At 37.3% G+C, this 20,175-nt stretch overlaps 1 protein-coding gene and 1 long non-coding RNA gene across 5 annotated transcripts in view; both read left to right on the forward strand.

Moving 5' to 3' along the window:
* Positions 1-20,175, forward strand: part of LOC141348949 (ribokinase-like) — an 82,016-nt gene that overhangs the window by 57,043 nt on the left and 4,798 nt on the right. For 2 of the 4 annotated variants that reach the window (XM_073869485.1, XM_073869482.1), the window contains 2 exons: positions 1,620-1,711; positions 5,347-5,535. In XM_073869485.1, the coding sequence (XP_073725586.1) occupies positions 1,620-1,711; positions 5,347-5,535 (281 nt within the window). Of the gene's footprint in view, positions 1-1,619; positions 1,712-5,346; positions 5,536-5,738; positions 6,225-20,175 lie in introns of those variants that run through there. The other 2 variants (XR_012370530.1, XM_073869484.1) reach the window with 2 other exon arrangements.
* LOC141365182 (uncharacterized) lies at positions 13,707-18,578 on the forward strand. Its single transcript, XR_012370360.1, has 2 exons — positions 13,707-15,844; positions 15,879-18,578. It is a non-coding gene; the product is annotated as an uncharacterized lncRNA (long non-coding RNA).

Below are 20,175 nucleotides of genomic sequence, written 5' to 3' on the forward strand. Positions count from 1 at the left end.
CAATCAATGGTTGACACCGTAGCACAACACACATACACGTGAAAGTGCGCATGTGCAGAGAGCAAACCTAGGGACGAGCACGTACGACGGTTATACGTCAACATATCATCAGAATGATTGACATCTGGGATGACCAATAATATGTGATCCACCTGGAAAACGAAAATCTTCCACTATACCTTTAACACACTGAGTAAGATGTGTTAATGTACATTTTAAAAGTTTATTAATCATTTACTTATACTTTCTAAATTTTCTTATAAATCACTGACAACTTACAAATAACTGGTTTGTAAATAATGAAAGATGTATTAATGTTATACTTTAAAAATGATACTTTGATAATTTATAAAGCATCAAAATAAAATTATATTAATGTCTATTAATTTAGGACCAATGCTTTATAAATGATGAATTAATTATTTACTAATGCTTAACTAATGATTTATTGTGTGCAGTTATTATAGTGTTACCCAGTATTTTACGGCACATATATCATTTTGTTAAGTCTTGCTGCTTTTAACTGTGGTGTTTGTGTTTTCCTTTTTAGGATTTTTTAAAATTACCAATATGTGTAAATAACTATTCCAGTAACGGTTCCAAAATGCAATAAACGCCATTTTTTTTATGTTACCGCCAAAATCAGTATTGTATCAGGTCAGTATTAAAAAGTCAATTCTTCATTTCATGCAAAATCCGATATCCACCATGTTGTTCAGTCATGTTATCTCCATTTTTTCCAAACCGCGATAAATGCCAGTCCTCCTTCTCTGCGGAATGCAATAAATCCGCTCAACAAATCATAGTGCCCATAGTGCGGCGCTTTGAATTTGTGTTTTTCTCATCTACTTTGTACTTCATGATCAACAAACAAAAATAAAATACTAATTTTGATGGCATTGATAAACCTGTGGTGGTTTTCTCTGGTGGGGAAGAAACGTAAGCCATCAAAGTCAAATAATTGATAAATAATTTTCAAGTAATTTTGCCGGTTGTAACTTGTTCTTGCATGACCGCATCAAGCTTCTGTCATTCTATCACATTGATCCCAGGGGATCTTATGAAAAACGTTCCATTATTTTACGCGAAGTCAACGAAAATCGAACAGGACTAAAACATTTTACAGCTGATTGCTGTCAAAAAAGTTCATCGACGACGTCCCAAGGATGACAGCAGCATTGACAATGACAGTGTTTTGTGACAGTGACAAAATAAGTGTTTTGATTAATGCCATAGGCTATTTTTTAATCAGTGTATATCACTAGTCCATATGACATGGCAAAGAAAGATGAATGCACATTTATATATTCATTCAATAGATTTATATCATTTTGAAAAAATAACTTCATGGATTATTGCATTTTGCAGAAAAAATAATCTGTTTTTTATAATAAATGTTTAAAAAACAAATTATGGATTATAATTTTTTATGTTATTCTAACCTAAAGATGCTGTGTCAAAGTTTGTTACAGAAAAAAGTGGTTTTCATCTTGTCACTTTCTTGGTATAGAAAACACATTTTTACGGAAATTAGTCGAAATGGATTTATTGCGTTTTGGAACCAAACTCTTTATATATGCACATATACATATGTATAACTATTTCTATATTTCTTACAGTAAAGACCATTTTCAATCCAGCTCCTGCTATTGCAGATCTTCATTCAGATTTCTACAAAGCATCTGACGTTTTCTGCTGCAATGAGTCTGAGGTGAAAACACAATTTCAGTTACGTTTAACTAGGATAGAAAGTTTTAATCATCACAAATTTCACTCTTTTAAAGTCCACATGAAATTAGAATTGACCCTATTTATTTAGTTAGAGCACCATTACTCGTTTTGTGGTTAACATTTATTTTTTCTTTAAACTTGAATTTCTTTCATCCAAATCTGAACATGTACCACACTGGAATGACAAACTTTCTCTAAAGACGTCAGTTCGACAGTTTAGCATTCAATTTTTCATTAACTCTGCTGCAAACTCCATTTCTTGCTTTCTTATTTAGATCCAATTAATTTGCAGAGAAATAAACAAGTCAAGCTTTTTTCTCACCTAATATCTTGGTTTGCTCTGAAATACATCAAAATTATTAAGTTGGTCACAACCTCCTATTCACGCAGACTTAATTCATTGATTAATAGCCTTAATAAATAGTCATTTTTAAAATAAATAATAAATATGAATCCATAAATCAGTTTTACTTTAGTCTTTACCACAAAGGGTGACGTCTTGCCTGTAGGTTATCAGATTTGTTGAAGCAGGCACTAGAGTTCACAACAGCTATCCCAGTTATCCCATCTGGTCATGACCCAGGAACAAAACACAACAGCCCACAAATTCCCCTACTTGTCCACGTGCAAAGAATTACTTCATTGCCTGCTGTCTCTTACTGTAACTGTGATATTTGGAGCCTCCCTCTCTTACATCATGGCTAGGCAATATGATAAATGATGGCTTGGATTGATGGGAAACAGTTAATGCGGCCCCAGATGGTATGTCAGTCTGGCCTGGGGCAAAAACTCAGGAGTGACTGAAAGTTTGGACCAGAGTGTACCATCAGGGACACATTGATGTGGTTGAGAGGCTGACTGGAAAAATGTGCAGGTGGGACTTAAAAGGCTAAAACCTTAACCTTCATCTGTACACACTTGGTTCTTACCTGCAATTTCAGTTGTGAAAGTGAACGGTGACTCATCAGCAGTTTACAGAAGATGATAACCGCGCATTGTTGGGTAATGCATGTGTTTTTCCGTTTTGCCTTGTTTTATGGGGTTTGGTGAGAGTACACCAAACTCTTAGCTAAAAAGTTTAGCTAAACAGTTTGATATAAACATGCATAATGGACATTTTTTAAAATCGGCTAATGTTTATGTTAAGTTATTTTATTTTATTACTTGGGTTTTCATTATCTCAGTACTGTACATACACATGACATGTGTTACAGTGTTTAATTTTTAATGCGTTCTTTACTGAAATCTGTGTTCACATAAATACCTAATCCAACTATTATAGAATGATAGCTTAAAAACATACACTATGCACGAAAGTCAAATGCTAAGTTTTGGCCACCACAAAGCCTAGTTGCATTTCAGTGGCTGTAGCCAGTTTTTTTTCTATAAAAATATCTTTAATGCACATTAAAGGGATAGTTACCTAAAAAAAGAAAATGACCACATGATGTACTCGCCTTCAAACCATCCTCAATTTATAAGATTATCTTTTTTCAGATGAACACAATCTGAGGTATATTAGAAAAGGTTATGCTGTTCCAAGTTTGATAATGGGAGTAAATGGAGCTTCTGATTTGAAGCCCAAAAAAGTCCATCCTTCCTTCACAGAAACGATTCACACGCCTTCAGGGGTTTAAAAATGACTTTTAGGGGCATTCAATGTAATTTTGTAAGAAAAATATCAATATTTAAAACTTTACAAGCTAAAATTAGCTTTGGGTGACAACTGACACACACTCATGAGAGAGTGCGTTTCCGGCGTATGACTTAGCGTGTGAGGCGTAGTGACAAATACAGAACAACAGGCAAAAAACTCAATATCCTCTTATCTAATATTGAAATCCTCTGCCATTTTCTTTAAATCCCTGTTTTAGATTTCTATTGCCGTTATGTTTTGCTCTCTGCACTTCCGCATTCGTCACTATGCCACTACGTCCTACGTCATACACTGGTAACCCACTCTCTCGTTAACGTGCATCAGTCATTACCGGAAGAAAACAAATAGGCATTAATGCAGCCTGCACCGAAGACAGAGACTGAAGCACAGGAGATACAGACAGTATTTGTGACCATGATGCTGGAGACCGGAGCACACGAGATACAGGTGACCGCCGTGGCCATAACTCTGAAGCACAGGAGTAACCGACGGTGCCATAACAGGTTGACACCCCCCCACAATTTTGTTGGGAAATATTTCAGAGGTGTGTGCTGCCCAAACATATGCAATGACCGTCAAGTACATCACAACGACCTCCGGAGCCACCACAAGAGCTGGACTAAGCATTGAGAGGAGAGCAGGCTCCACTTTGACCTCGGGAGTGAGCGAGCACCTCACAGAGTTCAGAAGAGTGAGCGAGCGCCTCACAGAATTCAAAAGAGTGAGCAAGCTCCTCACAGAGCTCAGGAGAGTGAGCGAGCACCTCAAAGAGTTCAGGAGAGTGAGCGAGCACCTCACAGAATTCAGAAGAGTGAGCAAGCACCTCACAGAGTTCAGGAGCGTGAGCAAGCACCTCACAGAGTTCAGAAGAGTGAGTGAGCACCTCACAGAGTTCAGAAGAGTGAGTGAGCACCTCACAGAGTTCAGGAGAGTGAGCAAGCACCTCACAGATTTCAGGAGAGTGAGCAAGCACCTCACAGATTTCAGGAGAGCGAGCGAGCACCTCACAGAGTTCAGAAGAGTGAGCGAGCGAGCACCTCACAGAGTTCAGAAGAGTGAGCAAGCTCCTCATGGAGTTCAGGAGAGTGAGCAAGCACCTCACGAGTTTAGGAGAGTGAGTGTGCACCTCACACTGTTAAGGAGAATGACATAAGTGGCTTTAACATAAGTGGAGGATTCTGACACAGTCTTGGAGTGAACGGAAGCACCCCACTGGTCTAGGGATGTGGCTAGATAGTTAGAAAATTTGTCCTCATCGACTATATCAACAACAAAATATGAGCCATCGGGGGAAATTGTAGCCTAGTGGTTAGAGAGTCAGGCTTTTAACCTGAGAGTTGCCGGTTCAAATCTTAAGGGCTTTTTAAATGAAGGATATTATTAATGAAATTGACAACTTGCATAGATCAGGAGACAGGAGCAAAAACAAATCATCATGCAGTCCCAGCCAAAGGCTTGAACTGAGAATAGAATCACTCCAGCTCACAAGATGGGAAAAGGCCAAAATACCTCCACATAACAACCATTTTTGTGGAGGTGGAAAAGGTGGTGGTCCTTGTGGGAAATCATGCTGTCAGCAGTGTGGGTCTGGTCTTCTGTTACGGGAGTGACTATGTTGAAGAAGAAACATGAACAAAGATGAAGAATTCAAATAGGCTTTTTAATATCCACAGGGTAAATTCCAAAACAGAAGTAACAATTAAACACAGCATAACATAGACAGAGTAAGCTTAAATGGAGTGGAGATGATCACGCTGGCAGGTCAGGCTGATTGTAGACATGAAACAGGTGAGGGAGCATGGAGGATGATGGGAAATTTAGTCCTGAGGGTGACAAAAAATGAATTAAAAGGGGAACAGACAGGCAGACAAACAGTGAGCCAGACAGTTTTAACATAGTTGTATAATAATTGTAAACATTATTTATATATTAAATGTTTGTTTTTCATTATCTTACAGGCAGAGCTGTTAACAGGGCTGCCTGTGTCCTCTGTGGAAGATGCCAAACAAGTTGGCCTAGATCTTCTTCACAAAGGTTGTGGTTCAGTCATTGTAACCTTGGGGCCACAGGGCTGTGTAGTGTGTGAGTCCACAAGTGTAGCCGCCAAACTAGTTCCCACCACCACAGTCACTGCTGTGGATACTACGGTAAGATTACATTCACAATATTTCTAAAATATTACTACAGTCATACTAAAATCACAATTAAACAATATATTTCTGACCAACAATTAAAACTGATATTAACTGTAACATTTTCACACAAGTTCAGATTGCGCAAAAAATATTTTTTTGAGGTTGTTTCACAGCTAAACACAGCTAAGCCAGTGCCTCACACAATTCTCCCCCAGAGAATTGTCAGTTTTATCAATAAATGATTGGTTCTTACAACTGGATGGCAGGACAGGGCGCCAGAGCATTCGTATTGAGGGTTTCATTGTCTCCTATTCATAGTAAGTATTCATAGTGCTACAGTGGTTTCTCATCACCACATAAGAAGGGAGGGAAACATTTTCCTGAAACACGTTCTTGTGTAATAGGTTCTTGTGTGGAAAATCCAACCTTTTGTCACAATTGAGGAAAGTCAGTGCTGCAGGAAGTTGGATGCATACTGTGCTTTAGACTTCATGTGCAGTGGCTGACTCTGCACCCAAGCTTTGAGGCGTGCTGTTCGAACCCATGTGCTACATATAGCACTTATATAGACAGGAGCATGGACCTCTCCAGGCCAGCAGAAATGAGAATGTGTTTAGGGCGAGGATAATTTATTACTATTACTAATTTATTTAATATATGTACGTATTAATAGTAAATTAAAGATTTAAATATTAAAACAATCTGAATGAATGTGTTTCAATTATAAGTTGCTTATATTTAGGTCATGACCACCTAACTATGTGGTGAGAGCATCAAAATGGCTGGAAGTTGGCGAAAAGATGCGGCGCGTCTTGGACGGTGTGAGGGCCGAGTAGAGTTGAAATCAGCTCAACTTTATGGTAATTATCTAGGAGGTGGTTCGGCTGCAAACCAATCGGAAGGCGGAAACCCATAGAATAATTTTGGCAGGGTAGCCAGAGCATTTTTTGACACTCTCGCCCGGCTGCAGTGTGAACGTACAGTAAGTCACACTTTTGATGCCATTGGTGTAAGTCTATAAATATTGATACCAATACGCAGAATATAGGCAAGTTGTCCGCTGGGCCTAAGGTAATAAAAACATAATGGTTAATTTTTAAAAGGTCTTTATACACCCATGATAATATAGTTTTGTATATTATTTGGCATTTCTGTCAAGAAATCCTTTTAAAATTTACACACTGCACCTTTAAGATAAGATCAGATATATACCAAACAGATCTGCATTTATGGTTTATTCAATTCAGTTTTGTTTATATAGCGCCGAAAGAAAAATATACCATCTGATCTTTAAAAACGTTTAACAAATTTTCAGTAACTTGCTCAACATCTGTGTGGGTATCATACTAATGTGGTAATGTGTTAAATCATGAATGATGTGCAAGATAGATGCCAACAGTCTCATCCTTGTTGATCCTCTGGAGGGATCTGGAGAGAGGAGCAGGTGTAGTGAAAGACATTACTGCATTCTCATAAAGCCTGTGGAGTTTTTCCATTGCATAGTACCCCACGGACAGGTGGTGTCATCTCACTTGACTTCGGGTCGCTTAGTTTTTCCATTGAGTTTAGTACCACTTCAAAGTGGGAGGGATTATAGGTGTGTTGTTTTATTTGCGCTGCCTACTGCTGTGACATCATACAAGTGGGTGCGAGCAACAGAGGGAGCATTATTGGAATGCAGTTATTTATCAGTCCCCACAAAATCAAATATAAATGCCACAAATAGATGTTTTCACATTGCGTTTATCACTACCTCTGTCTCAAATGAGTTTCTGTACAAACACCCATGAAATCAGTCGATGTGCTCCGCTGAGCCTCATTTAAAGGTGCAGTGTGTAAATTTTAGCGGCATTTAGTGGTGAGGTTGTGAATTGCAACCAACGGCTCAGTCCACTGCTTCCCCTCGCTTTTGAAACACATAGAGAAGCTACTGTAGGCACCACCGGACAAACATGTCATCGTCGGAGACAACTTAGTTAAAAAAGTTTGTCCGTTAAGGGCTTCTGTAGAAACATGGCGGCCCAAAATGGCGACTTCCATGTAAGGGGACCCTCCGTGTATATAGATAAAAACGTCTCATTCTAAGGTAATAAACACGTAACGGTTCATTATGAACGGTCTTTATACACCCCTGATAATATAGTTGTGTATATTATTTTGCATTTCTGTGAAAAGATACTTCTAAAAATTACATACTGCACCTTTAAGTCGCAAAAATGCTGTGCAAACATGCAGATGTGCCGCCACAAACTACAAACCTGGAAAACACTAGTATGGTGTTTCTGATTCTCAGCCAGTGGATGTTTTTTACCACTAAAAGGGAGTTTGGGAACTTACAAAAGATGACAAGGTAAAGCTAATTTAGCATATAGTGGTAACGTTGGTAGTGACAATTGTCTCATCAATGTTTTACATCACATTTTATTGTGAGCTCAGCTCGTTTGGAACCTCAACCGAGGTGGTAATAAAGAAAGTATCAGGTACTATGCCCTGTACACAGTAGAAAAGCTAACTCGACCCAACCCGTTGGGTACTATGCAATGGAAAAGTGCCATTAGTGACTCTGTAAGGGGCTGATGCAAATGCAGGGAGAAGGAACAGTTTAAATCACAGTCATTGTTGACTCATAGTCTGACTTAAAGGAGCGTTGAATCAAATACTCAATTTGAACTTGATAATTTGTTATATAAGAGGTCATCATACTTAAATGAACATCTTGCAAGTTTCAGAACTGAAAACGTCCGAAATAATATATGACGTCAAAGTAGAATTGAAGCACCTCCCCAAAGCAAAATACAACGACCACTTTTGTAGCCCACAGCTTCGCGTGACACACGTGTGTCTCAACAATCAGTAAAGATGTCTTTAAAGATTGCCAAATGTAACCAAAATGACTTTTAAAAAAATTTTTTCTGAGAAACTTTTATTTTGACACGGTGATCTGTTATGATAGAGTAACCATGGTAACAGAGTTTTCGGTTGTGGAAGAACCGTCTATGGGAAGAACACAGACGCTGGATAATGGAGGCTCAGAACATAACATTAGGAATGCGTGGATAAAGTTTGTATTTAAAGTAGTTCCAGTTCGCGTGGGGAGTATTTGTTTACGTTGTGTACCGCGGATTCATTTGTAAAGAAGTCGATGCTGGATTTGCAGAAAGACTGTGATTAAAAGCACCACTAATATTGGATCTGACAAAAATGACACAGCAGTATACATAGTAAGTTAAACATTTAACTTTATTAAAGTTACTGCGTTTCACTATTGCTTTGTTAGAGGAGATTGCTTGATATGTCCCGTTGTAACATCCGTGTCTAAACACATATGTTTGGCTGTTTTAATTTACTAAAAACATTAAACGAAAGGTACAACACTTAACAATACGACTGTAATATAACAAAAGAAATATACAAAGTTAGTGATAAAGAAGGATTCATCAGCCGCAGTTTAGATTGTGATGCCCGCTTACTGTGTTGTCGAGTATAAAGTTTTGTTTATACTTTACTATACGTATTGTCATTTATGTGTATCATCTTTAGCACCCAGAATCTTTTGTGGTCCAAACATATGTGTTCGGCTGCAATTTTTACACATTAATGTTTTTAAAACATTTCCCCACATGTAATGACGGGAATGAAGCTGTCAATGAAGTAGACATCAGACAACAGTATAAAACAATAAAATCGACAAATTCACCGCCCCTTTAATGATATTTAGGAACTAACTGACACTGCTTACTGTATGATAGCGTTTCATTCAAAAGACTTCCCTGCCACCTTTGCAGAACCTTGAGTAGCTAACCGCATAACACACCTCACCATCACTGGTTCGCGCATCTTCTCTGTTGGCATTGTGGTTGAAATGCAGTGCTGCCAAGAGTATATTTAGCATACAAGAGTATATTTTCCAAACAAAAGTATTGTTTAGTGCAGAACGTAAACAAGATCAGCAGACAGGCTGTCAATTTTTAAATGATAAGTTATTTCCTAACGAATCAATTTATTCAGTGTAGTTAAGCCTCTCCTCCACTGGCATCAATTCAATCTTCCTTCTTGCCTTCTGGCCTTAAAGCGGCTTTGCCGCAGCAGTTTTGGCAATTGGAGCCTATGACTATACACATTATTAACGAAATTGTTTTTAACCCTTTAAACTTAGTAAGGTTCTTTGTTTAAACAGGATTGAGTCTAGACAGTCTTGATTTACAGTAGTCTCATTGTAGTCCGTGAACCTCACACAGGACTTTAAGTTATTGCATTAAGCCAGCCACTCAAACTTCTGGTCTTGAAAAAGCTTTTGTGTGCTGTATTAATCAGACATTTTGTGTATAGCCTGTGGTTTTTTTTAGGCTGTTCTATATAGTTGTATCTGAGAAGACCAGGTGTTTTTGCCCTCAAGTATTTGTCATGTTGCGACTAGTCATCTGAGTAAAGAGTATTGAGTCAGGTCGTTTAGCAGTCATGTATGTTCACACCATACAATCACTAGCATGATTCATAGATGGTGTAGAGTTCACACCATGTTGGAATAATCACCAATTACGCTTCTATAAAAGGGAATATGGCCCTGAACATATGGATCGACATCATACTGGCAAACTATTATTTAACTTTAATCTTCGGCTTGGATAAAGTATAGAGGTGTGATCAGAAATCATGTTCTGGAAAAGACAAATAGTTTTTGACTTAAACAGAAGTTTAGTTTGCATTCTACATACATGTTAAATAAATACTGCTACTGAATTGCATCACATTTTCAAAAGTTTGACAACATTGGTGATCTGTAAAGAGGTTTTCCTTACTTTCCTTTACTAGTTTAAAGCAATGTAAAATGATTTACATTACATCTTTTCTGTCATTAATCATAAAAAAAATCAAAATACATTTTGATAACTTTTTTCATTGTGGTCTTAAACACACACCGAGCACAACTGTAATGTCCAGTCTCATTGTGGTAGGCTGCCCCAGCCTTCTCTGAGTGATTCTTAGCAGTGATCCACTCAGCGGGTGTCAGCCCTTTCCCGCACTTTGATGAACCATAAATCCTGAGTTGTTTAACTGTTTTGGATGCCATGATTCCACTTCCAGTGAGTCTGTATTTTCCCCACTTGTTAAAAACACGGAGGAGGGGCAAGTACCAGATTTTATCTCACTGGCTAGACAGGAACAGGGCATGTTTCCATCTGTTTCTTTTTTTAGGAATGTGGAAATACCACATTTAAAAAGAAACTCGCATATGGGTTTCTCATGTCATTTATAATCATTAGATTGCCTGAATACAAATAAAAGAAAGAGCAGTATGTTGTGACTGTTAATTTCTGAGGACTATCTTTACTTGATAAACAACATTTAAAGGAAAATAAACTGTTTATAAAGGCTTCTCTGTGAGCAGAGTGACTTTTTTTCCAGTGACTTTTTTGCAGTGTCATCAAATCACAGGACTTAATAACCACTTTAATTACCAAGTATATGATAATCCATTCCTCTTGTATTGTATAAAATGAATTCTGTATTTTAGTTTTCATGGCTCAGTTTGCTCTGCAGTTTGTACACAACCTTGTGCATTACATTGACAAGGGTCTGTTGCAAGTTACAACTATTTATTCCATTGTTGTGTAAATTACTTATCATTTGTGGGTCACATTCCCAGGCTTGAAATTAAAGAGGGATATTATCTCACTGATTCCCTGTCACTGACTGCAACACATTTTGGCAGCCAATCTTTCAAGTGCTCTGAATTAAAAATAGAAGCACTACACAAAAGTAAACACAATGGGCAACAATTGGTCTTATTGTACAATTTACCATTTGTGACTCTTCCAGGGGAAATAAGCAACTGCCCACAAATGGTCACCACCACCAAGAAATTACAATTTAATTGTTGTTCCCAGAGATCATTCAGAAAGTTGATGGGGACATTAAATTCAAGTGTGATATCATAATTGCATAGACTAAAAGTATCCTTATAAGTGTGGATACATTAGATACCCTCAACACATCTTTTGTATCAAAGAAACCATGCGCTGGTGTGCTCACTATAAAGGAATCTGCTAATCAGTCTCAGATTAAAAGCATCTTTGAGTAGTCTTTACAGCTCAGCTTGACTTATGATCAAAAGATTTTCTGAATTCGATAGTATGCAGTTTTTACATCCGTGGCTACCTACCCACCATAAGATCATTGCCTTTCTGCCCTAAATCTTATGTAGACCTTGAGTGATTCTCTCTACAGCCGTTGTGTGTGTTCACATACTGTAATATAAGTTTCCATAACTTCAGCACACACACTTCATAGAGACTGTGGGTGGTCCATGCTTCTGTATTTGGAGGTCGCCCCAATTCCAGAACCTTGCCTTTTAGCCAGACAACTTGGCTCATGAGCCAATCAGCCAAACTTTACCTTCATGAAAAAAGAAATGGAGGACCCACCACAGGGATCTTTACAGGAGACATGCAGGGTATTTACCGAAAATCACTGCTTGCCTCCTGCTGACAGTGATGTCATCACAAAGACACTCACAAAGAGCAATGCTGGCCAGCAGCAGATCTTTTAAGGCAAAGAGTCACCCAGCAAGATTTGGCTCCCAGATCTTGAGCTTTCTCTTTTTTTTCAACCTTTTAGAAGATTCATACACTGAAGCTTGTTACAGCTCTGTTTTTATAGTTTATTTAACTTTAGCTTTAATGTGTTGGTAGAATTTATCAATATAGATTTATCAGTAACATTCTTTGCCAATAAAGGGAGATCTTGCAATTGATAGTATGGCCCTGTATATTGTCTGTAAAAAAAACATGTTTGCTGTTCCTGTAGCTCAGTTGGTAGTGAAGTTGCAGGTTTGATTTCCAAATGCATAGATGAAAATGTCTATATTGATAAATTTTCACTGACACATGTAATATAATGTACCTAAGATGATTGCACAATTATGTACATTTCTGGAAATTCACGCATGTTTAGAAATTAAAACCTGTTTGATGGTACACCAGCCATTGAAAAAAATCTGATTAGCCACAGAATGACACAATGTTTATTTTACTCTTGTTTGGACTGTGTGCTACCCACTCACTGGTTGGTAACCTCAGATGGAATACTTGATTTGGCCTTATGAATTTCATTCTATTACATTTGGATTTTATTTAACCAATGGACCTGTAAAAGTAATATGTTCCAACTATAGCCATACATGTTTCTCAGACTTGATTTTACTGTTGATCATTGTTAGACTAGCACCAAATTTCACATGAAAAACATTTCTTAATATACTTTCCTGGTTGTACTGGATATAATTATTCATTAACCAAAAGCTCTCAAACATATTATATGTTCATCAAATACCTTTGGTTTAAACCCACTTAATTCCTGCCTTAGGCAATTCCGGAATACCCCTTTGTTGGATAAACACAGAAAGATATTTTAGCAAAGTCCTGTTCAGTGCACGGAAGATAAATTGGAAGAATGATGATTCACAAAACAACTGTGGATCGCATTTAAAATGTATGTCCCTTGTGGGTACTTGGACCTGAATACAACACAGATGTGGCAGTGACATGGATCACAGTGCCCTCTAATGTGTGGTTCAGTTTCTTTATTTTTCAACATTTGCAATGTTTTTAGTTGCATATAAATGTCTAAGTAATTGTCTATGTCTTACTGTGTCTTGCCCAAAGAAATGGATGTTTTTAAAGTTGGAGTCTTCTGCAGAAAAAGCTTACATGCACTTTGAGGGTTTTGCGAAAAAAGTTATATTTGTTAAATACCAATAAAATTAAAAAACTGAAGTGACATTTCTGAAAATATGGCATTTCGAATACTAACTGATTACCTTTTCGTTGCCATTAAAGTGAAGTTACTGAACCTAAACACAAGAACCTGATAAAAAAGCTAATTTACAAGAAAACATGTCAGATGTACTTAGAGGTTTTGGCATCTGAGCTACTCAGATTGACTTTACAGAGACGTTAAAGGTGAAAATTGTTCTCTGATATCTACATAGACGGTATGTTGCTTTTATTTGCAACTGCAAAAAAAAAAAAAAAATTCTTACTTTAGTATTTTTGTCTTGTTTTCAGTAAAAATATCTAAAAATTCTTGGATTGAGATGTATTTTCTTGATGAGCAAAATGACCTAGGGAGATAGGTCTAGTTTTTAGACAAGATATAAAATGTAAGCAAATTGGTGCTTAAAACAAGCCAAAATTCTGCTAAAAGAATAAGACATTTTTTCTTCAATTATGTGTTTAAGAAAAAAGTAAACTTACAGTATTCCAAGATATTTTTTCTTATCCCATTGGCAGATTTTTTTGCTTTTTTAAGCACTAATTCACTTAGGGGTGGTTTCCCGGACAGGGATTAGCTTTAGACAGGACTAGACCTTAGTTTAATTAGGAAATATAACTAGTTTTAACCACTATACCTTACTAAAAACATTACTTGTGTGCATGTTGAGGCAAAACAAAGGGCACTGATGTATTTTAAGAAATGTCAGTGCAAGTTGTTTTCAGTTTGGACAGCTCTTACATTTGTCTAGGACTAGTCTAATCCATGTCCGGAAACCGCCCCTTAAAGTTTATATTTTTTGTCTAAAAACTAGACTTATTTTCCTAGGTCATTTTGGTCATTAAGAACATCTTAATTTAAGAAATTTTTACTGAATACAAGACAAAAATACTAAGTATTTTTACAGTGTAAGTGCAAAAAATTCCAGGGACAGATTTGCCTTTAGAAAGAAATGGTCTGTTATTACCTAATTTGAAAGGGTCATGAATAATAATGTTGAGCTCTGTTTTGAGCCTGCATCAGACAAAGAATTTGGGGGGTAAAATCAATTGTTTGAGATTGTTAATGGATGTTTCTGAGTTGTACGTTTGTGGTTTTTAGTATGGACCTGCAAAAGGTAACCGTAGCGTCAATAGTAGAACTTCAGCCTAAACGTAGCATATAGCATTAACCAGCATATAACACTAAGTCAGCAGTCACAACTTTGTTTTTAGCATTGTAACAACATTGTAATTAATTTAATGTTGGGGTGTACATCATTAATGTAACATCACAGTTGGTGTTATGTTGACATTGGCCTGTTTTCCAGCAGTCTTTTGCATGCACGAGGTTTACTTAAGGAGGAGGAAACAAACGTGTTTGAGGCTCATGATATCTCTTTACCATGTACAAATGTATTATTATTAATTTGTGCCTTGTTAAATACAGTTTTCCATTCTATGGCACTTTAATACATAAATACTGTTTAACCTTACCAAAACCAGTGATGGAATTAACACGTTACTGTAATTCCACTACTTTTAGCAGTAATGAGTAATGTAAGTATTTTTTAAATCAAGTAAGGCAATTACAATTACTGAAATTTAAATGAGTTCGTTCCTTGTGTTACTCTATTTTGTAAAAAAATAACACTTGCAGAAAAGACATTTCTTATCAAACGTCGCAGGACCGTTGTGGGCGGTGCAATGAATCATTAAACTTCATCGTGGCCGACTGTGTGTTTAGAATGAACATGAATATAAATGGGACAACATGTCAACATGTACAGTTTTCGTCGGATCATCTTCATATTTGGTGAGTGTCATCTTAAGGCCTTGGTGATGCTAAATTGCGAAGGATTTGACGTAAAAATTTGTGTCGTTTTGGCCCCACAAACTTTGATGTTTTCCTATGAAACAGGAAGTTGCTGGAACTAGGGATGTCAAATTATGCAATTTCCCATATTCGATGATCATTTAAATTAACAATCAATCAACCGAATAATCGTTAACAGTAATAGTGCAATAAGTCATAACATCAGTGGCATATAGCCAATGACATAAAAGTGGGTGTAAAAACGCCAGCTTCTTCACGCGAATTAAAAGATTTTATTTTGTCTAAATAAAATGCTAGTGGGATTGTAAAATGAGTCAATGTAGTTGGTGTTTTGATAAAAATCATCAATTTAATCTCGTCATGAAATATAATGACTAATAGACACAGTAAACTCCACCTCATAACGTGCACTCCGCACAGTCCGTGCGTCCATGACAAAATAAAAGTTTCATTATCATCAAGTGTTATTTTTCTAGTTGTTCACCTAGCTTTCGGAGTCATTGATACAGCGCTTGTTTAATTATATCCAAGAAGCACATGAAGGGCACTTTTCCCGTCGTCACCTCAGCTTTAGACCTGCGGCGTACTTTCAGCAAAGATGCTTATTATGAAGACTTCAACCTTCCATTAGAAAACCCGAAACAGTGTTTAGCGTGTATCGCCTCAGTCAGTCAATAATGATGATCAATGATATATGTTGCGTGCGTTCAGAGTGTAACGACAGTCAGTTACAGTTTACATTTAACAACTTCTTGCCAGAATATAAGTTTTACATTTTAATCTGTTTATTAAAAACGGCTTCTGGTCTCCTTCCCTGTGTAAAGCACCGTTAGCAGCGCTGCTATGCTAATCTTGCAGGCTTCCCTGAAGAGGGTCTTTGCTTTCAGTATCCTAACTGTGTTTAGATGTTCGAAATCGGACCCTCTCAGATCCACTGCGGATGCCATTTCGTTGTGTTAGCCGCCAGCCTCGTCTCGAATGAGGTTAAAAAGCCCAAGTGTGTGTTTGGCATCGAGCATTGTTGTGATCATGACGAGTTTAACTTCTTCGCGCTTGGTTCGTTTTTTCACCAGCTGTGTATGGGCTTTGCGCAGGCGCCAGACACACGTGCTGGCTTTTTCGACAATCGTTAAGTTTTATCGATTTAATTCTTATCGACAATTAATCGAAGATTGATTAATTGTTAACATCCCTAGCTGGAACTCAGGCATACATTGTCTGATCTGTCCCAAATTTTACAAATGTTATTGCTAAGAGTTCTGACCTGAACACATCTACATAACAATTTTCATTTATAGTCATAGCGCCACCAGCTGGCAACCTAAAGAGGCATGCTTTAGCGCCACTTTTAAATATTCAACGAAGCAGCCCTCGGACTGTGTTTAAAATATGTGTACGAATTTCTGTATGCTTCTGTATCATGACAAGACCTACAAAAAATTATCTTGGAGCAATGCCCTAAACCCAACACGAAGTCAGCTATTTTCAATTATTTCTCAGATTTTGGCTGAGTTTTTGTCATTTCCAGCAGTCATACTTTAACTAACTCCTCCTAGAGTTTTTATCGGATCATCATTATATTTGGCGAGTATCATCTTAAGACCTTTGTGATGCTAAATTGTGAAGGATTTGATTCTTTGTAAAAATTTGTGTCTGTTCCGGCGCCCCAAAGCTTGACGTTTTGCTATAAAACAGGTTGCTGGATCTCAGGCATACAGTGTCTGATCTGTCCCAAACTTCACATGGTTAATAAGAGTCCTGGACTAAACACATCTACATGTCAATAGTCACTTATGGTCATAGCGCCACCAGTTGGAAACAGGAAGTGACATGTGTACAATGATTATGCAATGTCCGATCTGTCCCAAACTTCACATGATTAATAAGAATCCTGGACTGAACACATATACATGTTAATAGCCACTTATGGTCATGGTGCCACCAGCTGGCAACAGGAAGTGACATGTTTACAATGATTATGCAATGTCCAATCCGTCCCAAATTTTACATGATCAATAAGAGTCCTGGACTGAACACATATAATATTTACATATAGTCTCTCTCACTCACACTCTCTCACTCACACACTCACACACAAACACTCACTCACACACACACACACACTCACAAACACACTCACACAAACACACACACACATTCTGATTTCCATGTTTTGTGGGGACATTCCATAGACGTAATGCATTCTATACCGTACAAACTGTATATTCTATTCCCCTTACCTACCCCAATCCCTAACCCCAACCAGCACAGAAACCCTTCTCCTACTTCACATTTTCAATAAACATAATTTTGTTTGATTTATAAGCTTGTTTCCTCATGGGGACATCAAAATGTCCCTACAAGGTCACAAAAATACTGGTATTCTTTGTGGGGACAATTGATAATTACAACGTGATAATTACCAGGTACACACACACACACACTCTCTCTCTCTCTCTCTCTCTCATGCTATCTTACACAATGCTGCCTCACTGTCATTTGTAATTAGCAACAGGAAATGTGGCACATTATACTACACTTTTCAATGGTTAATGTTAAATGTTTATATTCTTAAATGCCTATTGACTACTGTTCCCTTTAATTCTTATGCCACGGCGTGGCGGTGTCATGTGTGCGAGGGCCCTTCCATCACTGCTTGCAGTTTTAATATGCTTTGGAATGTATGTTTTCCAAAGAAAAACACAGATAAAATACAATTACTTGAAAAAATACTTTTAAGCAGAAGGTAAAAACTCTGCTTGATAGCGACCCTAGCAACCTGTGGTCTGTGGACGTTGGAATAAACAATCTCTTTACTTCTCCTTTCGGTGTTTCTTGGCAGTCTGTAAAATGATAGCCCCGAATTCTTGTTAAATCTGTTAGTACAGTTTATCGCACAGCAGCTTTTTCCAATTTAGATGCGTTTTCCATGTGTTTTCGCTGATTTTACGCTGTACTCAAATGCTGCCGCTCTGTATTTTGCCACTCAGTGGGCTTAACCGCAGTCATTTTTGTCACGTGCATACCCTCTATTCCACTTTAGTCCTGCGCACTACCCACCGCAAGCTTCACAGTCTCCAAATTCTTAAAGAGACAGTACACAATTTTAACACATTATTTTTTTTTATGTAAACGCACAGAATATTTGTCTAAATTGTATAAATCTGAGTCTGAAATCTGAATTACCTATTTTTCACATGCTTGCAGAGAGAGGCTTACCAAAACAAAGTTACAGGGTTACTATTTTTCATGTTTTCTGGGTTGGTAGAAGCACTGGGGACCCAATGGAAAAATGGAAAAAGTCTGATTTTCATGGACTTTCAGGGTTCCCACTGATACTTGAAATCCTTGAAAGTTTGTGAATCTGGAGGAAAAAATTCAAGGCCCTGGGATGTTTTTGAAAATATACATACATAGATACAGGTCATTGAAAGTGTTTGAATCTATTTTATGCAAGAAGTTTTCTGGGACAAAATCCATATTATTCCCTGTGTAGTGTAGGATAATATCATAAAAATTCTAGACTTTTTAAGCACACATTCTAAACTGTTTGTTTAAGTGCTTATATCTTCTGTATGCGAATGTTGATTCATACCAAAATGCTTGTTTGCATAGTTGTGTTTGATAAATGAAAACATATCGGTTACGTATGTAACTGTTTTTCCCTGCGAAGGGAATGAGGCGCTGTGTCTCCATTGCCATACTTCATGCGTCCCTGTAATGCCGTCTTTGGGAATATTTCAGATAGCGATATACTTCCTGGCTCCCGCGTCATCCTGTCTTTGTCATAAAGCCTCACCATTGGTTGAATTTGATATACACATTTAGACGCACTTATCCTTGAAGGCATCCCCAAAGTGTCACCACAGTGACACAGCCCAAGTTCCCTCGAAAGGGAACTGTAACAGTGTATCTTTAAATGTAACACAATGTAATCTTGCTCTCTCTTGAAATGTGTCCCCACAGTTGGTCCTTGAATTTAAGGGTCTTGGACCTGGAAAGTCCTTGAAAGGTCCTTGAATTTGAAGTTAACTTAGGTGTGGGAACCCTGTGGAATGTCCCCTTTAAATTAGTTGTACTGCAGATGTCCATCCTAAGAATATTAAATACAAATTTTAATTACTAACTGGTTACCAGCACAAAACTTTGAATTCATTATGTTGTCACGATGTGACCATGACAAGCAGGTTACATTGCGAAGGCAAAAAAATCCAGAAATGTCACTTTTCTGGTCGCTACGACGTAACTCGATACATCGCCACAACGTAAGTTTCGTCATCATACTACATTGACAGTAAAAGTCACGTATTTTGCCTAGCTGGGCTAGAAGGGGCAGTGGTTGTCATCACAACTAAACATCAGGCACCAGACCGATGTTGGCAGATGTCAGACTTGATTATGAAGGTTCACTTTGCACACTGCACTGACAAAGTGCACTTCAGTATCAATGCAAAATAACAGAAAAACTATGAATCCATAAATGTCATTTTGAGCAAAAAAAAAAATTAAAGAGAAAAATGTAAAGGTGGACTTTTTAAGGCTTAGAGTTTTATCTTTATTCGTATTTAAGGGTAGTGCCTTTTGAGAAAGTACATATTTAAAGGTAAAATATACAGCCACAGAAAAAAACTAAAGACCATTGCTGTTGCGATATTCAAAACATAAATGGGCTTTTAAATCATCATCTTGCATCTTGAATGAGCGTTTTTAAATCATATAAATTCTTGAGAAAATCTAATGCGAATATAACTTTTATTACGATTTCTTTAAATAAGATTTTTTGAATAAGTCTACAACTGCCTACGCGGCCCACCAAAGGGCGCTGTGGGAACCACTGATGGGCCACGGCCCACTGGTTGAGAATCACTGCTGTAAATGATAAAAGCTAAGCTTTATATACAATTCCTTAAATGTTAATTTATAACAATGAAATATATGATTTTATAGACAAACTTATTTTTTATATAGACAATATAGACAAATTATTTTCCCAAACATACTTTGACTTTCATCATCTTTGTATTCACTATAAGTACAGAAACACCTGATGACTTATTTTTTATT

This window comes from Misgurnus anguillicaudatus, chromosome 7 (assembly GCF_027580225.2).
Source record: "Misgurnus anguillicaudatus chromosome 7, ASM2758022v2, whole genome shotgun sequence".
Lineage (NCBI taxonomy): Eukaryota > Metazoa > Chordata > Actinopteri > Cypriniformes > Cobitidae > Misgurnus > Misgurnus anguillicaudatus.